General features: G+C 35.5%; 1 protein-coding gene across 5 annotated transcripts in view; it reads left to right on the top strand.

Annotated features, from left to right (window-relative positions):
• The window catches only part of Oseg6 (intraflagellar transport protein Oseg6), a 745,559-nt gene that overhangs the window by 489,510 nt on the left and 231,897 nt on the right, over window positions 1–24,152 (top strand). For all 5 annotated transcript variants that reach the window (XR_016549279.1, XM_090403102.1, XM_090403101.1 and 2 more), the window contains 2 exons: window positions 4,064–4,139; window positions 22,748–22,830. Coding sequence is in view for 4 of the 5 variants with exons in the window: in XM_090403102.1 (XP_090259228.1) it covers window positions 4,064–4,139; window positions 22,748–22,830 (159 nt within the window). In the remaining variant the exon portion in view is untranslated. The remainder of the gene's footprint in view (window positions 1–4,063; window positions 4,140–22,747; window positions 22,831–24,152) is intronic.

Here is a 24,152-nt window from a genome sequence, read left to right as displayed (position 1 = left end):
CTCTCCAAACCTCAACAAATTTGGTTGTATGCGACTGCCCCAAATTTGGGAGGCATACATCAGCAGACTTTCAGCCCAACACCCAAGAACACCTACTTAGCCCGCTAGAGGGCACCATCAGGACTTCTAGGAGAACGATAGCTTCATATCTTCATTCTCAGTTACTGTGTTGTAGTGCCTGCGTGCACGTGCCTTTTTGTAAGTTCCTTTTGAAAATGGCAACGTGACGTTGCCGAAATATCGGAAATATTTATTAAAGTATAATTTAATTTATATTCGAATCTACGTTGTTCATTTCCCTAAGTGATTTAGAAAAGACACTATTCAACAGGGCAAAAATAATCTGTTCAAATGATCAAGCCCTAACCACTGTACTAAATCACATCTGTGACACTTTCTTAGCCAATGGCTACCCCCCCCCCCCCCAAAAGAATCCAAAAAATACTTAAACCAGTTATCCACAACCCACCTCCCCCCCCCCCTTCACAAAAAAGTTTACTCTAAATCCATCACCATTCCCTACGTCCGAGGCACCTCGGAAAAAATCAACAAAATCTTAAAAAAACATGACTTGACCACTTGTTACAGACCACACAGAAAATTGGCATCCCTTATCCGCTCCACTAAAGACCAACCACTTCCCCTAGACCTACCTGGTGTATACCAGGTCCCTTGCAGCTTTAAATTGTCCTACTTTGGCCAAATAGGCAGGACAACAAATATCAGAATCTCAGAACACAAGGATTACATCCAATTTCACCAGTACAGTCACTCTGGGCTTGCAGACCACGCTCTGTATACTCGCCACAGAATAAGATGGAAGAAAGCCACAGTAATACACCGCAACAAGTTCAAATATGAAAGACTATTCATGGAATCAACCTCAGCCCTTAGGAACATGCCAAACCTCAACAAATTTGGATGCATGGGACTGCCCCAAATTTGGGAAACATATATCAGAAGAACTTCAGCCCAAAGGCCAAGAACTACCCTAGCCTGCCAGGGGGCACCATCAGGACTTTAGGAAAACGTTAGCTTCCTAGCTTCGGTTCTCATTTGCTGTTATGTAGTACTTGTGTGCACGTGTCTTTGTATTAAGTTCCCAAGAAGATGGCAGCGTGACGTTTGCCTAAATATCGGAAAGTATATATTAAAGTTTATTTAATTTATATTTCTAGTGTACACTGTCAATTCCTTAATTATTAGTTATCATGTTTAACCAGCGTATAAGCCTCTCTACAAGAAATAGTGATGTATGTAGCAGATTGCAATATACAATCAGTACTGTAATTCTAAAAACATTATCTTGATTTCTACTTTGTCCAAAGCCATGGTGAAATCCTGACTGCCATGCAGCCAAAAAAAAATTCAAGGCAGAGCATAGGAAATATTTCAGAGATATCTTACCATATCAGCCTCATAGCTTTTAAATATTCTCACACTAAGATTTTTTTTTTTAATTTTAACATGTAACATGTTATGTTACATGTCAGTGTTAGAAAAAAAAAAAAAACATTTTGGAACCTGTTTACAACAGTCATGTAACAAGTGTGAAAGTTGTATGAAATAAAATCCAGAAAACTTTTCCTAGAATCTTACCATCAGTTTTGTATCCTCCTGAAATTTTGATATTGAAAGATCAACAACAGAAACAGTGGCTCAACGTTCTACAAATGGGCTAGAATGGTATAATCAGCCATTCATTAACATTGTAACTAAAAAGAGTAATTTTATTTTCTCTCTCTCTCTCATGTCACAGTAGGCTTGATGGCATCCATTATGAGATAATAAACATCCCCATATGCTGTGGATCCCCTTTTTTTACTATACAACAGAATACTTACCAAAAAGTAGTTTCTAGATTCATGGCATATGTCACTGTGTTTCCAAAACCAAAAAAAGTCTGACTGGCTGTCTTTGCAGAAAATGGCTTAATGCTAGCTTTCTGTAGTATTTAGAAAGCTACAGCATTTTCTACAACACACAATGTGACTTTTGTAGACATTGATTGACATTGGACTATATCGAAACATGTGCAAGAGATGCATTCCTGAAATATGAACAACATCTGGTTTTAGTTGTTTTTTTTAACATGGAAAAAAACTTATGACACAACCTGGATATATATTATATTAAAATATCTTCATAATCTAAGTCTCGGTGGGCATCTTCCTGTTTTCATTAAAAACTTTCTCTCTATATGAATTTTCTTAGTCAGAGTGGGAAACACATTATCCTAGAGATGTTGCCAAGAAGAAGGCATTATCCAGTGCCCTAGTCTTCAGTGTGACACATGCTTTGCTGTCAGATAGTAAACTCAGTCACTGAACAACTTCCTCCCATTGTAGGTGATACAATGTATGTTGGTGACTTTTCATTTTCCTGTCATTCTTGTAAATGAGGATCATTGAAATTTAATTTTGTTTAGCAATTGATCATATCTGTTCCTGGGCACAAAATAATGGGTTTCAGCAGAAAAAAAGTGACTGTGTACACTTCTGTCAAAAATGCACTTCTATACCCAGGACAAGAGTTAAAGATGGGAAACATTTTATCCCAATAGCAACAGAAACTAAGTTCTTAAGACTTGTTTTTTACAGAAAGCTTACATTTCTTGCACACATTTAACAACTAAAAGAAAAGTGCATTTGAGCATTGAATATCCTTTGTATCCTCTCCTCTACTGAATAGAGTATGGAGTGATGTTCCTTGCTTTGCCTTTATCATGCACTTGTTCTCTCAAAACTTGATTATTGGTTCCAAGTCTGCACATCTTCAAAGAAGAGTACCCTGTGATGGTTGGATCCTATCTGCCATCAGGGTATGTGAATACTAGTGCATTTCACACATTATCCAACCAATGTCTTTATGGTGAAACAAATGAACCTGCTCTGGTGCCTCAACAGAAATAGTTGTGTCTTAATTACTATGCTCTTAAAATGAAGTCTTTGCCTAAGCATTCTATGTGGACTAGTGTTTCTTTCCCAACATTCAGTTTAATGTTAAACACATCAGACTACCATTCACCTGTTTGATATGTGAGTAAAAGAGATTATGCAGGTTCTTGGCATCAGTGTTGACAATATTGCCTGCACTGACCATGATAGGTCCTTCATGGCAGGTTTGTACTACCAATCAGCATTCTCTTGTTGTTCCAGCTAAGAAAGTTGCATATTCCATAATCAGTCTACCTTTTATGTGACAGCAGCTATTTAATTCACACAGAGCAGAGCTGTTTCTCTTGACCTTCTTGTCTCCAGTCAGATTACACATGAATGCTGGAACTATGCTGCCAAGGTGTTTCATCCAGCTTGCACTTATACCTATAAAAAGAAATCCACTGCCAAAAACATATAGTGTATACAGACTTGCTGCGCTCTTTACAGTGCATCTCCTTTCCCATATATGATCTACACCAGTGCTTTATGATGTTCTACATTGTATAAAATGAGCACCCTTGATTTTGAAGTTCAGTCATGTAGGACACCTAGCCACACTGAATCAAGTGAAATGAGACTGCAGACACAGTGTGCTATGAGCACATACTTTCTCCACATACTGTTTTTTAATCCCCTATACAGACTACAATAGTTTATAAGAGAAAAGTTAATTAATTAGTGGCAGTCATCTCAGAAGGAAGCACTAACAAATAAATTGCATGAGATTAATCCTCTCTCAGAATGCAATCCTATGAATCAAATCTTTGAAAAATTAAAGAAAGAATAATGCAGAAATAATCTGCAAACAGAATAATCCATACCTATATCATATGCTAACTGAATATTATGTAAGTGTATATGAACCTCTCATAAGAAGCTACAATTTCTGAATTAGTGATTAACTTTTCAGAATCCAAATGACTAACTTACATTTTAAATAATTCACTATATGTTTGTTTCTTCATATATTTTAAGCTAAATTTTAAAGAATAATGTTTATAATATAATCAATTTTTTTTCCTATTTTTTATTTCAAAGATGTTGGAAAATCATAAACCACTGATTTTTTATATGTATGCATATCTTTGCTCTCTGTTGTAAAATTAATTTTGTATTTTATATAGAGGAATTCAAATTGCTCAAAACATGGATAATAAGACTCTAAAAAAAGAATGTGCTGAAATATTAGAGAGCATGAAGGTAAAAAGTTTTAATTTATTTGAAACTTTGTGATCATAAAAACTAAATTACTATAAATTTGTTTCTTAATTGTGTGGACATGATGTTTAGGGCCTCCCTCGATGAGTCTAAGGACTCCTGGAGTTGCCCGAAATAATAATAATAATAATAATAATAATAATAATAATTAATAACACTGGCCAACAAAAAAAAAATTTTTTTCTGCTGATTATGATCTGACACTTGTTTTTTATTAATTTGGGTGTGCTGATTTCAAATATCAAACCCATTTTTCTCTATCACGTCAGGTTTTTCCTCTATGGCATTTTCTTTTTGCTAATTTGTAAGTTTTTGATAGTTTTAAGGAGGCAGTACTATTTAGAGGATCAAAAAAATCGATTTTTTAATATTATTTTCTGAAAGTATGAACTTTTAAAAATCTGTTCCTAACTTTTTATCAAGAAATTCGAAAAATTCCCAAAGATATAGCCTATTATTCAAAGCGGTGTGGAGATCAGAATCGGAGTGCTCATCGCTCTCGCTTGTTAGTAAACGAATAAATGATTTCGTTAAGAACCTGCAACGGCACGCACTGGCGCTTTGAATGCGAGAGAAGCCGATAACCGACCTAATACATTTAGGTGATGAAAAGTAGGCGATGACAACTGCCTAAAGTCTCTGGTTTTTTTTGTCTTGTTAATTGCATATTAGTCGGCAGTGAAGAAAATACATCATGTCTACTGCTCGAAATTGTGTCAATAGTGTAGATTCCTTCTGCTACATTTGTGGCAGCTTTATGTTCACAGTCAAAGGACAAATATCACTGATTTCGTTAAGAAAGTGTACTTTGCATACTTTGACGTAAAAATTGCAGATCAGGACAAGTCATGGGCTCCAAATAAAGTGTGTAAATCATGTGTAGAAAATTTATGACAGTGGAGCAAGGGAAAATGCCAAAAATTAGCTTTTGGCATTCCAATGATTTGCCGTGAGCCGAAAAATCACGTAGATGATTGCTATTTTTGTTTAGTTCAGACTTCTGGTTATAATAAGAAGAATAAGAAAAAAATTGTGTATCCAAATCTTGACTCAGAATTCGGCCAGTTGCTCATTCCAATGAAATAGCCGTGCCAATTTATAAAGGACTTCCTTTACTTGAGAACGAGCATGATCGGGATATGCCAGATGTTCTTGAGGAGCAAGACCTGGATGTTGATTTAGACAATGAAAATTTAATTTCTAGTTCTGGACTGCAACGTTTTACTCAAGCGGAATTGAATGACTTAGTAAGAGATTTGGGCCTATCAAAGGAATCATCGGAATTGTTAGCTTCAAGATTAAATGAAAAAAACTTACTGGAGCAGAAGACACGAAGATAACTTTTTATCGTAGCAGGGAAAGTAATCTTGTACAATATTTTAAACACGAGTGTGGGTTTGTTTACTGTAACAATGTGTCAGGTTTACTAACTGAAATGAGTGTTGTACAATATCATCCAAATGAGTGGGGTTTATTTATCAACAGTTCAAGCAGAAGTCTCAAGTGTGTCTTACTACACAATGGGAATGTATATGGCTCAATTCCTATTGGCTATTCAGTCCACTTAAAGGAAACATATGAGGACATTAAAAAGGGTCTGAAGTTATTAAAATATACAGACCATAACTGGATCATCTGTGTGGATCTTAAAATGGTGAACTTTTTACTTGGCTTTCAAAGAGGATATACAAAGTTTCTGTGTTTTCTATGCTTCTGGGATAGTTGAGCTAGAAACCAACACTGGAGTCAGAAACATTGGCCTCTTAGAATATCCTTAAATGTTGGAGAACAGAATGTTATAAATCAACCTTTAATCGACAGAGAAAAAATCATTTTTCCACCTCTACACATCAAACTAGGTCTTATGACGCAGTATGTTAAAGCTTTAGATTTACAAGGTGACTGTTTCCAATACATATGTGAAAAATTTCCACGCCTTTGTTATGAAAAAATTAAAGCCGGTGTATTTGATGGATCGCAAATTAGAACTTTAATGAGAGACCCAAATTTCATCAACTCTATGAATGAAATTGAGAAAGAGGCCTGGACTTCATTTACGATGGTTGCGAATAATTTTCTTGGAAACAAAAAAGCGTGCAATTACAAAGATCTAGTGGAAACAATGCTTGGAATTTTCCAGTACCTAGGTTGCAACACGAGCATAAAGTTTCATTTCCTATACAGTCATCTTGATAGATTTCCTGAGAATTTAGGTGCTGTAAGCGATGAACAATGCGAAAGATTTCATCAAGACTTAAAAACTATGGAAGATTGGTACCAAGGAAGATGGGATTCTCACATGATGGCTGACTACTGCTGGAGTATTCAAAGGGATTGCCAAAACACAGCAGAAATTGCTACAAACAAAAATTTATTCCCTGAAACTCATGTGTAAGTAAAATTGTTATTTTTTTATAAATATTCTTGTAATTTTTAATGAATATTGTTAAGTAGTTATGTATCTAATTATCGGCCTCTCTCGCATTCAAAGCGCCAGTATGTGACGTTGCAGGTTCTTACGCATTTATTTGTTTACTAACAAGCGAGAGCAGCGAGCGCTAAGATTCTGATCTGCACACCGCTTTGAATAATAGGCTATATCTTAAAAACGTTTCTTTTCAGGCATCATGGTAGTTGGCTTTTGAATATTAAATATACATTCATTCATTAATGAATGAATGAAAGTGTGTGTGTGTATATATATATATATATATATATATATATATATATATATATATATATATATATATATATATATATATATATATACATACACACTTTCATTCAAGATCTATACTATATCACATCACAGAATGAAAAGTTAATACAAATATTACCATTGACATGCTAAATGAGAAATCAGTACTGATATTGAAAGAAATGAATCGCATATAATAAATGATATTTTGGTGTGAGAGTGTGACTGGTCAGCATGAATTATGTACGAATCATGTAAATTAATAAAGACACTAAACCAATGGCATGATTATTGACATCCTGATTTCAAAATGCATATTGACTTATTATCAGTGATGAAAGACCATGCGTAGCAACAAATATATATTTTCTTGAAAACTGACATGCAAATTTATCATGACACAGAATACACTGGTTTACATAAATTAAGGAACAAAGAGAAAATCACGATAACTCAGGTGGAAAGGGGGGGGGATGAAAATCAGGTACATTATGTAAAAAGGGATGCCTAGTCTGGTTATTGTATACTAATGAGTAGCGTTGTCAGAAGTACATGCAAGTGAGCCATGGCATAAAAGCACACATTTTGGTTTTCAATTTTGTGTCTAGAGTGAGAACAAGATATTTTGTGATAACAAAATTCTTGGATATGGCTACTAGACATCATTTAACCAATGAATTCAAGTGGCAAGCTATTGTAAGGACTAGAGGTCAGCATACAGACCAATTTCACAAGCCTTCAGCACACAGTGGAAGCAGATGTTCCTGTAGCCAACTCAAGGTCATATTATAGCTGATTTGTGGTAGCACTTCTATTTCAGTGAGCAGATAATCAGAGATATCAGTTACCCACAGCTGTTGTAGCATGGCCTTCCATCATATCTTCTGGATGCTGTTTGTGACTAGTGGAATTGGTTCCACAGCTGCGAACCACGGAACATCACATGCTGACTGACTGGCTGACTTTGGCCATCCTTTATATGGGAGGACACAGCTGTTGAACATGCTAGCTCCTATTCTAATATCTAGCTTAGGATTTGTGATTATAGATTTGATACATTTAAAGAGGTCCATGCAGCTCTTTTTTATTATTATTATTATTATTATTTGACACCTCCAGGGAGTCCAAAGACTCATCGAGGGAGAGTGTGCCAACAGCATCGAATGATTGAGCTGTGCTCAAACTTGCTTAACTTTTTGCGTGAGCCATGAGTAACAGAGGCTCTACCAATCGACCAACCTTTGCTGGCTTTTCTTTTTGATATTTCTTCAGAAATATAATTGTCTATGTTTATTGTTTGACCAAGGTATGTATAGGATTCTACACTTTCAATGGTAAAATTTTTAGTTGGATGGTGTGGGTTTGCTAGTATTTGTTTCTCATCCATTTGGTTTTGTCAGAGGGTGAATTTTTAGTCCTATTTCATTTCAGGCATCATGCATTTCAAGCATTGTTTTAAGTTGCAGAGGATCTCGAGCTGTGAATATTATATCACCTGCAAACATTAATATTTGGAGCAGCTCTCCATCAATGTTTATGCCGCCTTTTAAGTCGATTTTCCTTAAAGTGTTTTCCAGAGTACACATAAGAAAGGTTTGGGGATATGGCATCCTCTGTGTCACACACCTTGGTTTAAGGTGATAGTTATAGGGTTATTTGTGTAGAGCTACCAATGTTAATTTATTTAATTAGATTAATGTAGACTGGATGGATGCCTTGTTCTGGTGAAGCCTGTAAAATTTCTGTATGTTCTGAAAGGCTTTTTTAAAGTGATAAATAGAAAGCAAAGAGGGAGGGATCTGGTATTCTTTGCATTGCTCACTAAGTTGGGTGACTACTTGTACATGATTTATTGTAGAATAATCTTTTTTAAATCCTGCTTGTTCTTTACTATTATTTTCTTTCCTGATTCTCTTTGATATAATTTTTTTCATTAACTTATATGTATGTGATAGCAGACATATAGGATGATAATTCTCATGTCTTCTATGTTGCCTTTTTTTGAAGAGAAGAATTGTTTCTGATGTCTTCCATTTTGATGGTATTTTTCCTTCTTTTAGGTACAAGTAAATCTTTCGAGCAGAGCTTTATGAAGTTGTTGTCCTCCTTGTTGAATAATCTCAATTTTCATCTGATCGATGCAGGGAGCTGGATTTGGTTTCTGGTTTTTGAGTGTATATTCTATTTGAAATCCTACAGTAGGAAGGATCCTTTCGAAATTCTTATGGTCTTGAATAATGCTTCATGCCATCCATAAAATATTTGAGTAATAACATCAGAGCTTTATTGCTACTTAACTTCTCTAGCCATTTGCCTAAGGATTAATTAAAACATTCAAGTCATATATGCATTTTAATTAGTGAAATTGTCATTAAAATTTATTTGAATGATTCTATGAGAAAATTTGAATGATTGTATGAGAAGATTAAAGAAGTGGTGCTTAAGGGTCAAAGCTGTATAACTGAGAGGAGGCCTTTAAAAGAATATGGAGAACCGACAAGGGCTTCTGACCTAATGTCCAATCTTCACCTTCTCATGGTGCACCTTACTAGGTATCTACATGGATACTGAATGGACATGGATGGGCTGGCAATTTGGGATTTAGCCGACCAAATTGTATTCTTATTGGCTTAAACCAAAATTTTAAATGATGGTATAACATGACAGAATTTCATGCCAGCTGGGGCATCGCCCGGTTAAACAAGGTCCCTGTTGTTTTCGCCAGGGAACCAGGGCAAACAGTGAAAAGTCAGCTACTAGAACAAATCTTAAAACCCACCCCAACTCAACATCACCAGAGTTTAAGATCGGTACTATCAACATGAGAAGCCTGAATAGCAAAGAAATGGAACTAACTGAGGAATTAGATAGGTACCAGATCAACATAACAGGGGTGACTGAAACAAAAAAGACAAAAACTGGTTAGATCTTTCTGAGCAATAAATACAAAATGTTATATACAGGCAGTGACAATGAAGGAAAAGAAGAAGTAGCCATAGTATTCAACACTAATCTTCTTGAATAGCAGGCAGTCTCAAGTAGAGCGATGTGGGCAAATATCAGAATGGAGAACTGGACAATGAGACTTATTTGTGCCTATGGTCCCACAGAAGGTTCTACTAAGGTAAAAGTGGAGGAATTTTTTGAGGCTTTAGAGAAAGCAACTGACACAATGAAAAAGGAAAAGTTGGTCCTTGTTGGGGATCTAAATAGCAGAGTAGGAAATGATTGTCAGACATACAAAAATATTTTGGGAAAATTTGGAGAAAAGAGCAAAGCTAATAATAATGGCAAATACCTGCTGAATTTCTGCTCAGGACATGGACTGGTTATTACTAACACCATGTTCCAACATAAAAATATGCACAAATTCATATTGAGAGAAGAGGCAAGGAATAAGAAAAGTCTCATTGACTATGTTATTGTTGATAGTGATGTTTTCTCCCTGGTGCAGGACTCCAGAGTGTACAGAGGATTTGAAATTGGAAGCGATCACTATTTAGTCTTGAGCAGGATAAAATTGAATTTCATTTTGAAAAGAAGAACATATAAGAAAATTTTAAAGCGAATAAAAGTTGAGCAACTCTTAGATGTGAACTGTAGACTAAAATACATAAAGATTATTAAAGAAAAAATGAAACAGTTTGAGAACAGGAACCAAACCTTGGAGATTCAATGGCAAGTCTTGAAGAAAACCCTGATTGATTCAGCCAGAGAGGCATGTGGTGAGGTTGTCTGTAAGGATGGAAAATTCAGAACTCCATGGTGGACACAGGAAGTTAAAGAAGCAGTGAAGGAAAAGAAGAAAGCATATCAAAAGTTCCTGGCAAATAAGTCAGCTTGTGCTCTTAGAGAATACGGAGACAAACGTAAGAAAGCTACACACTGTGTAAAAGTAGTTAAGCAAAAGTCATGGGAAGACTTTGGTAAGAACATAGAAAACAAATATCAAGAAGGTGGCAAGATATTTTGGAGGTTGTTGAAGAAGCTCAGAAATGGAGGAAAGAGTGTTGTAAAAGGAATTAGAAATGATAAAGGTGACATGAAAACTGGAGAAAAAGATATCCTTGAAGTATTGGTTAATTACTTCAAAAAATTACTAAATGAAACAAACAGTGATAGCACAGTGGTAAAAAAGACTCACCAGGCATGCAGTCAGGAATACACATCCATGCTTGAAGTAGAAAAAACCATCAAAAGCTTGAAATGTGGAAAGCAGCAGAAGTAGATGATATTCGACCAGAAATGCTGAAGTATGGAGGTATAAAAGTCTTACAATGACTGCACTACATAATTCAGAAGTCTTGGACAGAGAGAAAAATTCCCGATTATTGGAGTAGAGCTCTCATAGTGCCCATATATAAAAAAAGGAAATAAAACTGAATATGAGAATTGCAGAGGTATTTCCCTACTGAGTGTTCCTGGTAAGATTTATGCAAGAAAGAACAAGCTGGATTCAGGCCAAATAGAGGCTGTCAGGATCAGATCTTCAATTTATGACAAATAGTTGAGAAAGCATGGGAATATAACAAAGATCTGTATTTTAAGTTTTTTAGATCTGGAAAAGGCATATGACAAGGTGCCAATAGAGAAGCTATTCAATATGTTATAGTTATATGGTGTCAATGGGGCTTTATATCAACAATACTTTGTTGATATAATGCCCCATTATATTTGAGTTGTAATTCAGCAGTTCGAATTGAAGGAAGTATACGAAGAGATGGTTTAATGTTAAATCTGGTGTCAGACAAGGATTTACATTATCCCTCTGTTATTCATTATCTATATCAGAGGTCGGCATCGCAGTGCCTGCAGGCACCATGACGCCTGTGGTGAATTTTTAGTGCACCCTCAGAGAAATTATTGTAAACTGCTTTGGAGCTCGCAGCGTAGATCGCAGTATATCTGAGAGATACATTCATTACTAGTATGTGCTAAAATGCAAGAAGACATAAAGAAAAAACACTGCAAATATAATACATGATGGTACAAATTAAGTGAATATTGAATCCAACATTATTTCATAGCCGAATATAGAAATTACAAGAGTTTTATGCCGAATATATAGAAACTGAAAGTTTCGGCAGATGCAAGCATAAGTAGTGCCTTATGGGCAACTCGTAGTAAAGGTGGAGCAAGCTCCAGACCTCTTTCCTTAGTATTTTCCATAAATGTAAAGCATATCTTGCAGAGGTCAGCAACCTTTTTAATATGAAGAGAGCAATATAAAATTTGAAAATCACGGAGGACTCATGACACAGGCATTTTTTCTCTCATTTCAGGCGTAGAAATTCTATGATTAGTTGTTTTTAAGAAAAATGAGATTTCAAATTTTAACATTATTTTATTTACCTCGCTTTTACAACATATTTTTGTCACATATGAATGAATATAAAATACCATAAAAAATTAAAAATGAGTACAAAAAGAATATTCGTGTTAACAATTAGCATGTATCTATCAGATCAGATGCAGGCGCTTTGCTTTAACAGTCATAATGACAAATGTATTTGTTTATTATGCAATAATAGTGTGGTTATTTTGAAAAAGTAATATAGAAAGACATTTCAAAACCATTCATGCCAATTGTAATTTTAAGTTTAATTATTTAAATCAGGAGGAGTCGGCAACACAGCGCCCTCAAAATTCATTGCGCCCCAGTATTGCACCCTTCATATTAAAAAGGTTGCCGACCACTGATCTATATGGATCACATTATGAAGGAAAGTGGTATTAAACCTGATATCAAAATTGGAGATTTTCTCAGCTCTTTGCTTTATGCGAATGATATTATACTTCTAAATAAATTTTAAAAAAATATTTTTATGGCATATTCAAAGAAAAAAAAAGATTTTATATCAACAGTACAGATAATAACGGGTAATTTATTTATAAAAAAATACAATAATTTTGTCTAATTGCTATTCTCTAAACAACTGAATGCTGTGACCTAGGGAAAAAAAAGACAGTAGTGGTTAAAATAATCAAATTGCAAAGAAATAGCATGGATATAGATAAGAGAATAATTATTTAATTTCATTTCTTAATGAGTATAATGAAGTTAGGTTTTGGAGACTGAAATGTGAAATACACACTGTGAAAATTATTATTATTATTATTATGAATTCAGGACCTCCAGTGAGTCACAAGACTCATTGTGGAAAGCCCATAATTATGAAATAGGAAATTACAAAAAAGTAGATACTTATAATTTTTACAATATATTTTCAACTGTTTAGAAACAATTATTGTTATTATTGAAATTAGCACTCTACAAATAACAGTAACAATGATATAATGATTCATTAATAATAATGCTTCATTTTACAAACAGCAAGTTCATCTGAAATACTACTAAATGTAAATTTGTGATATTTTAAAAATTAGCCTCAAAATAAGAATTTACTCAATTTAGCATAATTTCTTGTTTACAAAAGCAGAGTATAACTACATGCATGTTTCCATATATTGGAATAGTGCAACAAAAAAAAAAGATGATGTTTAAACCATATTAATTTCAGTAAATGTTGTTTCATTACATTTTTTTTTGTTTTTTCCCCCAGAAAGTTTTAAAATAGTTGTTGAATACAAGCTTTGGGAATTTGTGTGAAGATAATTTCCACAGTATTTTCAGTAATTCATCTTCCTTATATTTTAATAAATTAAAGATGCCAGAAATTATATTCTTGGTTTAATCATTCATCCAAGTGCAAGCGAACAAAGTTTATGTGTGAAATAACTTCACGACTGGGCAACTCGCATATAAAGGCTAATGACTTCACACAACTTGCTTTAGTATCCCATAATGCAAAGCATACATTCTTATAGACGTGTATAATGCATGGCATTATACATGTCCCATGTACATTATACATGAGAAGGATCACTACTCAGACTGTTTTCAATGTTTTTGAGATGAAAAAGTAAAGGGATGCTCATCATAGCCTAGACTAGTTAGTATAGGAGTGCAAGACAGCCTGATGGTATTAGGAGAAAGAAAAGACAGACAGATAGTATGAGCGATAGAGAAAAGGCCTCGGCTCTTTTATATTATCATAGACAAAGGCAATCAGTTTTCTGTTTTCACCAATCTCATATAGATGAATAACCAAAAGACCAATTGAAACTAAAGCGCAAAGATGACTGATACCTAGGTGGTTAGCCTTATCTGAGTTTACTGCCTTAGTTGGCCTTCTCTACCTAGGATTGCTCTCCAGTCATCCCTGCAATTGACTATAAGACAACATTGAATTAAGAGGATGGAACTATTTAAAAAACCTCTCATAGCAAGAATAGAGTTTTATCTCCCCCTGGTGATTATTGCATAATGTGAGTGGTCTATCAAAAATTTTATATCTCCTAGAATGCTTCTTTCTAAATATAAAAATCATCTCACTGAACAATAAAATTTCCACAATACAATATCATAAAGCATTTGGATGTCATATTGCTGGTTTTCAAATCCATGTCTCTTTCTAATCTTCAATAAATGGTTTTTTAATTCTTCAAGATACCAAGTAATTTTATATTAACTTGGTTTTTAATCCTATTTCCCAAGTGAGCAAACAAACAAGTAAGTCAAGTTTGTGCCTGCATGTAGTGCAAGTCTGAGGCAACTCATGGTAGTGCAACTCGTGGTAAAGGTGGATTAAGATCTGATCACTTTCCTTAGTATTTTTCCCTTAATGTAAAGCACATCTCCTTGCGGAGATGTATGATGCTATGCATTAAAGGCGATGGTCACTACCTATACCGGTTTCGACCTATGTATAGGTGAAGCGAGCTCTAAAAATAAGACGATCCCAGAAGATTGCCCAACTCAGCATTGTTCCACTCAGTAACAGCTTACCCCACCACCAAACAGAGCCATAATCTCAGCAGAGGTTCCACTCAAAGACAGGCAAAAACCTACCCCCAAGCAGAGCCTCTGAAATCAGAACCAGAGCCGCACCAGTTTCAACCTTTTTGAGGTCTCGTCAGTGGGAGCCAGACCTGACAATGCTAAGGTTGAAGTAATGCAGAGCTTATTAATTTTACCTAAACAAGTTGCCACAAGATGCTTTGACCTTATTAAATAAAATCTCAGGATCAGAGATAGATGTAGAAAGTTTTTTAACCTGGGTATATTATGTATTCAAGATACCAAGTAATTTTATATAAACTTGGTTTTTAATCCTATTTCCCAAGTGAGCAAACAGACAAGTAAGTCAAGTTTGTGCCTGCACGTAGTGCAAGTCTGAGGGAACTCATGGTAGTGCCACTCTAGCGAGCCACACTGACGAGACCTCAATAAAGATCGAAACCAGTATGGGTGGTGACCATTGCCTTTAATGCATGGCATCATACATCTCCGTAAGGGGATGTGCTTTACATTAAGGGAAAAATACTAACGAAAGTGATCAGAGCTTAATCCACCTTTACCATGAGTTGCCTAGAGTGGCACTACCATGAGTTGCCTCAGACTTGAACTACATGCAGGCACAAACTTGACTTACTTGTCTGTTTGCTCACTTAGGAAATAGGATTAAAAACCAAGTTTATATAAAATTACTTGGTATCTTGAATACATAATATACCCAAGTTAAATAAATTTCTATGGTATTTTAATTCATTAATTATAAAAATCAAAATTCTTTTCCCATTGCTGACATGTAGTCGGTACTGAAAAAAAAAAAAAAAAAAACCTGTTCTGTTATAAGTAATGAAATGCCCAACACATTACATAATCTGCTTCAAATATGCAGGACAAGAAGGCAACTGTAGAATGCATGTTTTACTATTTCCAATCGGTAACAAATGTCACAGATTGCACCCCCGATGTTAAATACCTCCATTTGATGGTATTGACTGTAAGGCAGCCATATGCACTTCTCCAAGCAAGATCCCTCCTGTTAAGGTATCCTTGGAACTTGAATAAGTTATGAAACAAGTTGTTGTTTTCAGTAACCAACTGTGGAAGTTTGCAGTAAAAGAGATTACAGATTTCTTTACACCAAATTATACTTTTTTTTTATAATGGAAAGAATGTCAATGCCAGAGTGTTTTAGCCATCATAGAGTTAAGCACAGAGTATTGTGGTATTCAGGAACAATCTCAGCTTTTGGATCTTTATAATTGCAAATGCAAATAACTGCAAATGTGTGATTGGTGTGCAATATTTTATGGATTTTTGAAGTTGTGTTGCTTAAATTGAAGAATTTTAATAATGGAAGCCCAAATCCTACATGCTTCTTTGATAACTGAAGAAATTCCTTTTTAACTTCTTGGGCCAAAAAAATTTCACAGACTTACAATATAATTGTTTTTCTTCAGCTTCTGCAGTGTATGTAATATTTATTATGTACAACTGAGTAGGAAAGATTATGGTTTTGACTACAATGGCTTTAGAAGAAAAGGAAAGTGACTCTATTTTCCAGTCTTCTAAAGTTTCAAAATTTTTGTGTATAAGTTCTTGAACTGGTGATAATTGGGTAAGTGGAGAAGGGAATTCCAAGTATAATGAGGGATTCTCTCTTATGGGTTAGTCCAAAAGGAATGCCATCAAGATTCCACTTCCAAAACCTTTTAATTTTGTCTTGTCTTGTCTGGATTAGTAGTTAATCTGCTGATCTTGCTGAATTTTTCCAAAATACCAAAAGAGATATATATGGAATCATTATTCTTCAAAGTGCCCACTACATAATCGGCATACGCTAATGCTTTATCTTCCTCTTGGTTGAAGGAACTGTTATGTTGACAATACACAACATAACAAAGGTTCAAAAACCATTGCAAAGAGCAGTGGACTAAGAGGGGCAACCTTGTTTGACTCCTTTTCTAATTTTAACTGAGTCTGATAGGAACCCATAAACTAGGAGGTGGATGGTTTAATTGGCATAAGCTCCTTTGATAACAGATAGCAGCTTCTTACCTACACCAGTTTGCTGGAGGATATGTAAAAGAAAGAAATGCCAGACATTATCAAATGCTTGAGCACAGCCTACTGATAGCAGTGCCATCAACTGTTTTTTTGTATTAACTGAGCTGATTAGATCATGTAACAGAAATAGATTAAATTCTACTGCTCGGAAGGAACGCCATACTTCAGATGCTGTAATAGGTCTGTCAAGCCTATCTTGGATATGAACAGGAAAGCCATTAATGTTCCAAGAGTTATAATTTCCAACAGTACTATTGTCTTCAAACAGATTTTTGTGGTGTTTTTGAAAGGAGTCAATGATGTCTTCAGTGGTAGACATGTCTTCTCCATCAATGCAGATTTCAGTGATAGTCCTTTCTTTGCAGAATTTAATGAATTGTCTATCGAAGAATGCAGCTGAAGGGCTATCTGCTAGGTGCTGCTGTATTCTTATCTTAAAATTTCTTTCTTCTATTTGTTTCTGCCTTTCCAATTCTATCTCTGTGTTAATTTTTCTAATGATGTTTCTACCATTGCATTGGTTGTTGCGAACTAGCTTCTCTCTTTATACGGGTCTTTCAACTTTTTTGTTTTGAGGAAAGCCTGTCCCTTTCCCCATTCCATCATATTCTGTTTTATTGCTTGTTTGAATTTTAACCACATATCCCAATTCCAGGTAACATTATTCCAATTTTAAACAGAGGCTGTGGAATTTGGTTGAAAATATCAATGGAAAATTTTGTGGAAGTCTCCATTGTTTGGAACTGATCTCTACTTGTTCCATGCAGTGGAACTGGATTATGATCTGACATGTTGATGTTAAGATGTTTTATCTGAATTATCCCATTTATAAAGGAAGAAGAGATATAAATTCGATCAAGACATGTACCAATACCTTGATTCATACATTTGTATGCCTTGAGATTAGGATTGTGAATTCCCCATTTGTTGAGACATGTTTTTAACTGTGCATATCCACTTTTCCACTCCTGGGATGTCCTATTTTATCTAATATGGAGTTTTCAATACAATTCCAGTTCACAGTTGCTATGTTGTAGTGGTTACCATATAAATATGGCTCCAATTCTTGGAAGAATTTTTGTCTAATCGTTCCATTGGATGGAGCATAAACAAACAGCTTGGTTGGCTGAGTGGTTAGCATATCCACTCTCCAGCCAAAAAACTGTGGGTTCAAATCCCACCATGGGCATGGATGTTTGTGATTGTCTGTAAAATACAAGTGGTGGTAGTGGGTAGTAGATGGCATTGATGGTGCGGTTCACTGTATTTGGTGGACGGAGACAGACAGTTGTAAATTAGGTGCCCTCCCTCAATGAGTCTTTGGACTCCTTGGAGGTGTCACGTAATAATAATAATTTATAAACCTTATTACACATCCACTGTATTTGCAGTCTATTGTCAAGATTATCCCTTCTGCATCAGTTTGTATATTACAGAATGAACCAAGGAGTAGGGGGGGGCAACAATAAGAACTCCTACTCTGTTAAATCTTCCAAAGCTCCAATAAGAAAGAAGTGGATATCTATCTGTTAAACTTTTTATATCTGCATAAGTATGTTTCTTGAAGAAACAGAAATCTGATATTATGGTGTAGTTTAATGTTTAATTTAATTTTCTTGTTTAATTTGCCTGTGGAATCCTCGTACATTTAATGAGGCATGCAGAAAGGAGTTACTACAATTAATGAAGTGTTACTGGTAAGTCTTTAACTTCTAGATTTTGGATGAATTTGATGAGCTCTTCAATATGTAAAGGAGCAGATGTATAGCCTACTTCTTGTAAACTGTTTTCCAATTTTGTACAGTTGCTTTCCATTATTTCAGTTTCATTCCTATTGTTCTGGATTTGGAAGCTAGTTATTTTCTTTTAATGTAGATGATAATCGTATACCGAGAAAACTTTGAATCAGTAAACTTTATTATTTTTTCTTTAATTGCATCTCTCGCTTTCCCTTTATTAGCATGAAATGGTTCTTCATAGTCTATAAAATTTTCTGAGCCTGAAGGATCTGCAATCTTCTCCATCTTGACATTTTTTATTACTTCTTTTCTTTGAGATGTAGCTTCTTTTTTTAATTTTTTTTGTTTATCCTAATTTTTTTTTATTAATTCATCTTTCCTCTTTGATGATCTTGTCTGCATATTAAGTTCTTTCGATTGTCTTACTTGCTTTTCTGTTTCTTCTCTAGTTTTTCTTTGTAGAACAGTTTCATGATTTTGCATTTTGTCTTGTATCTGTTCAGTTGTTATACTAGGTTTATTATTGATAATTTCAATTGATGTTGTTCCATTCATATTTCACTGGGAATGTAGCTCCTGCAGTTCTGGAATTTTGGGGCAAATTTCTAGCTGATTTGGGCATGCCCTTTTTGTATTTTATCGAGTGTAGTTTGTTTAAAAGCACCATCTTTACTAGACTGAATTGGAAGATCTGGAACTCTTCATTATGCCTCTCTGATATATACAGTATTCTAATTGGCTCTACCAATTCTCCGAATCTTTCAGCAAAAGGATAGCTGTTAATGTGGTGTTCAAAACGTTTGCATTTCTGACAGTGTTTTAGACACTGATTAGCGATATGTTCGATCTTCATGCAGTTGATACATTTAGATTTGGGGCATTTACCACCCAAGTGAACATATGAACCACAAAGCAGACTCTGCCTTTGTACTCCGGGATAGTTTACCATAACTTGGGTTGTACCGACGTTGACAAAATTTGGCACTGGCATCTTCGTATCCATTATGAAGGTGACATCACCAGAAAACCAGTTTGGATCTTCACCCGATGAACCCTTTCCTATGTTACTGATTTATTCCATTTCGAGTATGTCTGTATAATAATTTCATTACTGTTCTCTATATATTCCTTTGGAAATCCTTTGATTTTTACTGTTTTTACCTGGCTCCCAACCATTACAGGAATAACTGTACAGCCTTTGAAAGTAAAATGCTGTAATAGTTTGTCCCATGTTTCCATATCTTTAACTACAATTAAATATTTCTTTCCACTTTAAAGGGTGAAAGAATAAATCTTATTAGCACTATCTCTTTTAAAACCTTAGTCACCCTTCTCGCTTCTTCACATCCTGGAATTTCAATTCCTAGAGTTCGCACCCTTTGAGTAATAGGGACCGTTATCACGGACTAAATCCTCTGCGATTGATTTTAGGAAAGGGGAAAAAAACTAACAATTGTAAACTGAGAATTAAATAATCCCGTGATGTAGAAATAATTCTACACCACCAGCAAATGCTCTATTTGAGCTACTTTAAAATGGTGGCCGTGATACCATGAAAAGTAATTCTGTAATGCAGATATTGACTGCAATACCAGCATCTTAATATTTACCTTAAAACAAAACCAGTGCTAGTGTGGGCAAAACCACCACTAGCACAAGTAAAATAAAATCAAAGCATAAAACAAATGAAAGAAAACCAAAGTACTTATCTTGTCAAAATTCGAGATGTCATCAGTGGGAGCCAGACCCAGAAGTGATACCAAAGTTTTTCTCCCGGAAACTCGGGTTTTTCATCCTGCATACAGACAAATCGGCCCTTCAGAACACAAGCAATTTACAGACAAAAAAATACTAGCTGTGGTGTTAGTGGTTGTGGGCAGTAGATGGCCGTTGATGTAGGTGATTGGTAGTAGAGGTTCTGTGTAGTAGTGGAGATGGAAAGTTGTACAGTAGGTGTCCTCCTGCGATGAGTCTTTGGACTCCTTGGAGGTGTCATGAATAATAATAATAATTATAATAAGTCATGTTTCCATATATAAGTAGCCAAAAGATGTCACACCTTATTACTAAAATACTCTGGATTAGAGATAGATGTCTAGGTAGCGAACCTTCCCATAATGCATAGCATTATACATTGCCCATAAGGATATGTGCTTTGCATTATGGGATACTAAGGCAAGTGATGCAAAGTCATTAGTATCACCTGTATTATTATTATGAGCTGCATTAGTATTATGAGTTGCCCAGTCATGAAGTTACTTCACACACAAACTTTGTTTGTTTACACTTGGACAAAGGATTAAACCAAGAATATAATTTCTTGCCATCTTTATATTTATCTATAACCAAGTGGAAACAATCAAAATGTTTACTTGAAATTTCCTAATAGAGGAAATTCCATGTAACTCAGTTCACTTTTCTAAGAAAAGATCATAATGGTTGCAACTCCACTACAGTTAATGTTATTGTTTCCAATGTTCATTTGGCAGAAATAATGAGAAAATAATCATGTGCACTATCTTTTAAAAAACATAGAACATGGTAAATAATATTTTGTTCTGAAACTATCACTCAATGAAAAACAAAATCCTATTATTATTATTATTTGGTATTTTCCTGTAATACATTGAAGAAATCACTGTACCTTGAAAATTATATTTACTTCTAGTTTGACAAATGGCATTTTTTTGAAGTTATTGTTATTATTATTATTACATAACACCTCCAGGGAGTCCAAAGACTCATTGGGGGGAGGGCACCTACTCTACAACTCTTCGTATCCACCACTCCGCCAACTGTAACTACCTTCATCATCTACACCAATGCCATCTACCGCCAACCCCCACCACCACTAGTATTTTCATAGACAATCACAAACATCCTGGAACCCGCAGCCTTTTCGCTGGAGAACGGATATGCTACCCACTCGACCAACCAGACCGGGCTATACTTTTAAAAGTAGCTATACTTTTACTACTATTTTATAGTAAGGTGTATAAGCATACCCTCCAAGTTGATGGAAGTTTTTTCACTTGGTTAGACTATAAATTATATATTTTATTTAATCCTTTATCCAAGTGTAAGCAAACAAAGTTGAAGTATCCTGAAGATACTTCAGGAGCAAACTTTGTTTGCTTACACTTGGATAAAGGATTAAACTAAATATATAATTTATGCTCCCAAAGTAATTTACATTTGTAACAATTGGTTTTGGAAATGAAATATCTGCAAGTTGATATTCATTCCTGCAATGTCACCACCTGGATGATATACTCTTGCAAAGTGCTCGCTCAGTAATTCCACTATATCAGCTGATTCGGTTACCTCCCTACCATCGGCATTCTTTAAAATCATTCTGCCATATACATTTTTTCTTTTACTTATAACATATCGAAAAAACTGTTTGGGATTCTCTTTAGCCTGCATGGCTAATGTTCTTTCATAATCCACTTATGCTTTTCTTACCACACTCGTTACCCTTCTGGCCTGTGCTTTATACCGTTCATGTACCTGCCGGTCACCTTTCTCCTTAAATTCCCTCCACAGTTGTTTCTTTTTTTGCAGCTCAAGCTTAATGGCGTTATTCATCCATTTAACCCCTACTTGATTTATTATTCGAACTCTAGGTATACAGTCATCCATTGCCTCCTGCAAACGCTTCTTAACCACCCTCCATGCACTATCAACTTCTAGCCCTTGCATTTTTACATTCCATGGCACTGAACCAATCAAACTCCTAAGCTTGTCATACTTACCACATGTACCCTGTCTTAATTGTAAATTCCACACCTTTAGCCACCTCCCAAGTCAAGGCCCTATGATCACTCTCACCAATTGGTGGCAACGTGGTCATATTCATTACAGCCAAATTCTCAGATGCAATTACTAGGTCAAGCACTCTCTGAACCCTAGTATTTTCATTACATGCTGTCGCAGATAGTTATCCCTTAATAACTGCATAAAATCCAATTCCCTTAATAACCGCATAAAATCCATTTCCTTCCTCCCATGTGTCCTCTCCTCCTTCCAATCAGTCTTACCATAGTTGAAATCTCCCATAATAATTACCCTCCTTCCACTCTTTTCTTCTATTTGCTTATGCATATTATCTCCACCATCTATTCCATCATCTGGTCTATAGCAGCACCCAACTGTATATTTTGTTCTACTAGTTTCAATCTCACACCAAATTGCGTCAAATGAATATATCATGCTTCTTGTTTTGTATTTCTAGCAATATAGTGAAGCTGCTCTGTTATATGAGAAAGGACAATATTATGATAAGGCCACCTCATTATATATCAAGTTGAAAAACTGGTAAATATAATATGCTGAAGATAAATAAAGTATTAGTAGTGCTAATAAAATATTATGAAATGAGAATTCTTTATTATTATTATTTTTTTTAATTCCTAAAGAATTACTGTGTTTTCTATGACAATAGTATATGCATGTTTCCAAATTATAATGAAAAATATTATTTCCATGTTATTAATTGCAAAATAATTTGGGTTCTGTTGATAATAAGAAGTCCGTTTTATTGAGTAATATTCTAAGGGACAACCAAAGCCAACGTTAGTACCAAGCCCAGCTGCCAAAGGAGGAGGCTCACCTTGCCATGGTGACTAGAACTGTGAAACCAGGAACATTAGGCAAAAAAACACATGGAAATACAAACAAACGCATTCACTTGTGCTTCCACATCTGGGGCAGCTGATGTGCTAGCATTGTGGGACCCGGGGTGCTGGTGAGAAGTGGACTACTGGCTAAAGAACTAAGCTATCCCCCAAATTTGGAAATTTGCATTGATACATGGAAAGTGAGAACTGGACACCATGTCAGACTAAGGAAATCATTGCCATGGAAATGTCAAAATGCAAAATCTCTTGCTGCAGTATCTGAAATGCATCTCACAGACTCTGGGACACTGACCATCCAGGCTGCCAGGGACTGATGGAACAGTGACACTGTTCTACTCTGGTGGTGACAAACAGGAAGCTGGTGTCAGCTTTATAGTGGACAGACAATCTTCCAGCCAGTTTCGGATTATTTGACCATTCTAACCATTGACGGCACAATTAAGACTCATATCCTCTTCACCTGTGCCTCAACTGAGACCAGCCCAGATGTAGCAAAGAATGACTTCTACAACCAGCTCCAGCACACACTGGATATGATCCTGCAGACCAAGCTGACCATTCTGGTGGGAGATTTCAACAACCACATTAGTGCAGACAGATCTGGATGGGAAGAAACACTGGACAGATTTGGTCATGGCAAGATCAATGACAATGGATTGTGCCTGTTGCCCTTCGCAGCATCAAACAACCTGTTTGTAGGCAACAGCCACTTTCACCTCCCTTGCAAACATCAATTTACATGGCATAACCCAGCTGGTGAGGATTCAGCCATCCTGGACTACATCTTAATCAATTCTCGATTCTGATCATCGCTCAAGGATGTTCGTGCAATGGGAGGGGACCTGATTGTGGTTCCGACCACTATCTTGTTCATGCCAAAGTACAACTGCAGCTGCAGCGGACAAAACACAACACCTACCTTACCAGCCAAACCGAACTGGGCATGTCTTAGGGATCCAGTGCTCAGGCAGGAATTTCAAATTACCTTATTGAACAGAT

The sequence above is a fragment of the Typopeltis vanoorti genome, chromosome 13, assembly GCF_054136105.1.
Source record: "Typopeltis vanoorti isolate ZY-2024b chromosome 13, IOZ_Tvanoo_1.0, whole genome shotgun sequence".
Classification (NCBI taxonomy): Eukaryota; Metazoa; Arthropoda; class Arachnida; order Uropygi; family Thelyphonidae; genus Typopeltis; species Typopeltis vanoorti.
This window is presented reverse-complemented; position numbering and strand designations above follow the sequence as displayed.